The following is a 5,273-nucleotide window of genomic DNA, read 5'->3' as shown; positions in this document are numbered from 1 at the left end:
ACACTGCCCTGCGTGGAGGAAGAGGTGGGAGGCTGGGCTGGGTCCCAGGGCCCGGTGGGACCCAAACCTCTCCCAGCCATTGCCCAAGGACCAGGCCTACCCCCGGAACCTCCTTGCCCCAAACTACTACAGTACGGAATCTCCTGGAGACGGCTCTCGGGGCCTTCCACAGAATCTGCAGGGCCTGTGGGGCTGCAGGGGCGGGAATGGGGGCCCTCCTCCCGGCCGTGTGCATGGGCAGCATCCTGACCACTCCCTCTCCTTGCCGGCCTGAGGGCCAGACACTTGAAGGATCTGGAGTCCTTTAAACACCCTGGGATTACGTACTTCTTGCTCTCTGGTCTCACCGTCACTGCCCTAGTTCCACTTCGTATGGCCCCACCTCTGTGCCTGACTGGACCACTCAGTTGCTCCAAGACATGCTATCGCTCCTGGTGCCAAAGGACTAGCTCGAAGTCCTCTGGTCTGGCAGCCACGGTCCTCTGCAGTCTGGTCCCAGTGACTCCCGGGTCCCCTGCTTCCTCTAACCAATTCACACCTTCTGCTCCAGCCGGCCCAGCCCGTGGACTCACGCTCCCCGAGGGCACAGCCACCACAGCATATTCTGAGAGACACTGCCCGGGGAATGGACCGGTGCACTGCGGCCCTGGCATGAGACCCTTGCCTGTCTCCCCTGGGCCCCGGCCCTGGGCTGTGCAAGCTGCAGGGAGAGTCCTGTGAGTGAGGCCAAGCAAAGCTTTGCTCTCTCTCCTCAGAGCCTCACCGGACCCCCTGGCTTGTTTCAGTCAGGAGTTCCCCGCAGGCAGAAGGCAGCTACTGCCTGAAACCAGAGGGGTGAGGACAGAGAAAACCAGCAAGCAAGAGACACCCCCAGATCCTCAGGGGGCCCCCACAAAGCCTACACGCTGAGGGCCCACTCAGGTTCCAGCTCCCGTCCAACAGGACCCCTGGCAGCGTGGAGCCCTCTCATTCCTCCTCTGTGGGACCAGCTACCCCGTGTTGCTGAGCCCAAGGAGAAAGCAGAGGGGGCAGCTGCCTCCGTCAGGGAGGGGCCCCCTTCCCAGGGTTACGTTACTAATGGGTCTGTTCTGCTGCTCAGACAGGGTGGGTTCCACTCTTCCACCCGCCCCACCCACCTTGGCCTTGGACGTTATTGGAGCAACCGCACGTAGAAGGTGTAGGGCGGGGTGCAGGTGCCCCGGGAAGTCTCCACACCCTGCAGGAATCACGTGACCCAGATGCACTTGCAAGGGAACCTCGAGGCCAACCCGCCTCTCCATGTCCTGACCATACACTCCCTATTAAGTGACTCCAGGTCATGCACATGCAGTAATTTAACCCACCACAGTCCCCACGCTCCCTCTGTACAAGGTAGGGTGCTTTCCCTGTTTACCTGACGTCTGACTTCTGGCAGTTTCCACACGTGGCCCTGATTTCCTCCTTTGGGGCCACAGGAAACAGCCCTTTTCTTGGGACCACCCTCGAACGAGCATTTTCCCAGTGGGTCCTCCCTCCCGTAGACCATGTCACATGTCACACATGTGAAGTCTTCACATCCTACCACACACCTCTGAACACATTAGTGTTGACCCCACTGGGTCCCAGAACGGGTTAAACTGCAGAGAAGCGTGGGACCCACACTCCCCCCCCCACCCCCACCCCTCTCTCTGGCACGTGACTTCATGACGTCTACGGTGCCACGAGGTGCCGGGCAGCTGTGTGATACTGGAGACTCCAACTGAGCTGTCCACAGCCGCTTGAAGCCCCATCGTCTCCTGTCTGTGCATCTGCAGCTGGAACGTCCACCCAAGTGAAAGCCCCCAAATTTCTCCCTATCGAACTTCATCTTGTCGGATTCAACCCATCGCTTTCATCTGCTGAGATGTGTCTGCATTTGTATTCTGCCCCCTAAGAGATGCGCCTTCGCTCTCAGTTTTAAGCCACCTGAAATTCGGTCAGCCTGACAACACATCTGCAGCCAAGTCATTGACAACAACCAGGCAGGCAGGACCAAGGCCAGTGGCAGCCCCTGGCCCCTGGAGCCGTCTCCCTGGTCCCTGGGCGGGTGCTCTCCTCATTGCTGCCGCCTGAGGAACAGGTCTTCAACCAGTTCCGGACCTCTCTGATTACTCTGTCATCCAGACGGTTCTCTGCCCAATGCTCACAAGATCCTCATGAGAAAACTTGCTGAGGGTCGGCCGACGCAGACTGACCTGTCCGCGAAGGAAACCAAGTGTCCAGCCTGGCTTCTTGGGGAGTCCTGGGTAGGCCCCGGAGCACCAACTCCTTTCTCTAAGCACTTGCCTGCCATCTATTTAGAGTGGCAATGACTGAGACAGCCCACTGATTCGGGGTCCGGGGAGAACAGGACCCTGGGGCCAGGGAGACCTCAGGACTGGCCTGGGGACAGGCAGAGCTCAGACACTCAGGAGCAAATGTCTTCTTTCTTCTTCAGTGTGCAGTGGAGCTTGGTAAAAACAATGCAGGTAGCACAGCCTGGGAAAGAGACATGTTCTCTGTGGGCCGGGCCCTGCCGAGCAAGTGACTGGTGTTGGGCTGAGGGCTGGGGTGGGGGATGCACCAGGGGACACGAGAGCCCCGGTTATCACAGTTTCCACCTGGGAGACCTGATCCAACACCAGACACCCCTCCCATCCCCGTCACCTGCTACCTCTCTGAAGGTGCGTTCTCGTCTCACACAGGTGAGGAAGGTGCACAGGGAAGAGATGACTCCCATCTCACAGGGATGCCACGGCACCCCAGAGGGGTCACGGCTGGATGGGATCAAACCTGGGAAGCGGCGACTGAGCTCTGTGCACCCACCACCCACGGACCACGGACCCCACCCCCAGACACAGAAGAGCTCCCCGTGGGAGACAGAGCCCCTGGCTCCTGAGGCACTTAGAGCACAGAACCCGAGACAGTGGCGTGATGAATAGCATTACGGACGGTTAGCAACCTGTGGCTCCACCATCCGTGAGAGCCGCACTTAGAGCCTCCACTTTACCAATGAGGAAACTGAGGCACAGGAGCTGCAAGACCACCCCGCCTCAGAGCTGTCCGGGGTGAAAGAGGCTCAGCCTCCGGGGGAAGGGGCGCCCTGGGAGGAGGCGGAATGTCAGGGTGGGCAGGCAGTGGGCAGCGGAGAGGAGCTGAGCAGGCCATCCAGGCGGCATCTGCCAGCAGATGAGGTGGGGGTGGGGTGGCGGTGACCTAGGCATGGTGCTCCTGCCAGTCGCTGTGGACCTGAGCAGCCCAGGTGGGCAGGCCCCTCCCCACAGCGCAGCCTCGGGCGCGCTGCCCGTGGGCTCCCGACGGGCGGATGATCTATGCTGCGGATGGGTGAAAGGCCTGCTCTAATCGAACAATAATATTAGGGAGCAAGGAGCCAGCATACATCAGCTCTCACCAATGAAACATTCCAGAGAACGTGGGAGGTGAGCGATGGACTGGGAGTGTGCCTTTTACCCAAATCTGCAGCAATTTCCAGGCGAGAGACAGCTGTTCCCAGCGCTGAGCCGCTGGGCTCCCTGCCCAGCTCGGCCAAAGCGTTCCCTGCAGGCCGGCTTCACACCCCCACGCCCTACCTGCCCCTCACAGGCTCAACAGGACTAGTTTTCTCCTTTCTTTTTAAGATTGTTGGTTTTAAGTTCCCCAATGACAGGATTCGATTTTTAAATTTTAAAAATTGTGGTGAAAAACGCATAACATAAAACTTACTGTCTTGAGCATGTTTAAGCGTCTAGTTCAGTGAACAAACCTTTAGAGGCAGGCGGTTGGGCTGCGAACCCCCAGCCCAGCCAGGCTGGGGTCTGTGACGCCCTGCACAGGCGGCAAAGGCCTGGCCCTGGCTGCCGTCTCATTATCACATTTGGTGCATTTTGACCTCCAGCCCCTACCTCCTGTGGCTGCCGGTGGTACCCACGGTCCCTGCCCTGCAGGAGGCTGACTCTCCTCATGGTCGCTACCTTCTCTGGCCACATGGAGCTCGCTGCCTGTCCTTCCTCGAGGCTGCTCAGATCTGAGTCTGACCTTGACGTGCCCCCAGGGGCACACAGCACCCCACCACCTCCCCCGCCAGGTGCTCCCAGGTCTAGGTGCAGGGGTGCTTGCTCTGAGTCAATCCTGATGGAAGAGCCTCAGCAGGCAGGCCATCATCCCCTCCTCGCCTGGTTTCTTCTCCTGCAGAGCTAAGCCCTCAGGGGAGGGGGCACGGAGTAGAGAAGTGCTGTCCTTGCTCAGTGCTGACCTCAGACCTCCCTTTGCCTTACTGGCCGTGCCGCCCTGATCTGGCGCCATCTCTCCGAGTTTCGGCCTCTCCTCTGTGGAGTGGAGATGGAGTGAGCTGGTGGCTGCCTGGAGCTGGTGGCACAGGGCCCAGCTCAATGGGATGCTGGTTGCATGTGGGAGTGTCGTGTGTCTGTGGTGTGGGCCTGTCTGGCTTTGGACACATGTTTTCAGGTTGAGTGCATGGGTGGCCATCACTCAGCCACTGGCTACACCTGGTGGCCGAGCCAAGGGAGGGGGCGCAAGGACCCCATGTGTGTGTGTGTCCTCCAAAACCTCCTTGCCGCAGAGTATAAATATTTATACAGATACCTGCCATAAATCTGCCCGCCTGGCAAACAAATGAATTGCAAAGGTAACTTTGGGGGGTTTTACAATAGTCAGCGATGGGCTTGAGGAATGAAGAAAAAAGCATTAACGTAAGGAAGCCTTTGGGTCTGGTCCCAGGCAGGCAGCTGGGTCACCTTGGGCCGTCAGGACGGGTCCAGGAGGGAGGGACACACCCTGTGGGCCCCCCACTCCCTGACTGAACCATGAGGCCTGCCTGGCACAGATGCCGGAATCACCCATCCTGAGCTATCCGGCACTGACCTTCGACCTGTCCAAGGAATTTGGTGTATCGAGTCCTCCACACGTCGGTGCGGGAGAGAGGACACAGGCTCGGGGAGGGGAGTGGCTTCTCTGGGTCGGGGAGTCAGGCTGCAGACCTGAGTCTGTGAGGCCAGGCAGCTCCAAGCAGCACCCAGAGCTGTGCCTGAGGCCTGGGGGGACGGGAGGCGTCAGTGTGGGGATGGGGCCTGGGCTACTTCAAACTTCCCTACTTGTTCACCCTCAAACATTGGCTGCCGGTGACCCTCCCAGGCTCCCTGGTCCTAGGCTCTGGCCCGGGGAGCCCACCCCCTGCAGACCCTCCCCACGGGCTGGAGGGGCCTCTTTAATTGGGTCCAGAGACTTTATTACCTGATAGCTGGTTCCTTTGCTTTCTG

General features: G+C 59.5%; 1 protein-coding gene across 1 annotated transcript in view; it reads right to left on the bottom strand.

Moving 5' to 3' along the window:
• Positions 1 to 5,273, bottom strand: part of CELF4 (CUGBP Elav-like family member 4) — a 271,691-nt gene that overhangs the window by 94,074 nt on the left and 172,344 nt on the right. The window contains exon 3 of the mRNA XM_023750872.1: positions 946 to 966. Coding sequence (XP_023606640.1) covers positions 946 to 966 — 21 coding nt within the window. The remainder of the gene's footprint in view (positions 1 to 945; positions 967 to 5,273) is intronic.

The sequence above is a fragment of the Myotis lucifugus genome, unplaced genomic scaffold (genome assembly GCF_000147115.1).
Source record: "Myotis lucifugus unplaced genomic scaffold, Myoluc2.0 scaffold_16, whole genome shotgun sequence".
In the NCBI taxonomy this organism is placed as follows: Eukaryota; Metazoa; Chordata; class Mammalia; order Chiroptera; family Vespertilionidae; genus Myotis; species Myotis lucifugus.
The sequence above is the reverse complement of the archived record's forward strand: the minus strand, read 5'-3'. Positions and strand labels throughout refer to the sequence as shown.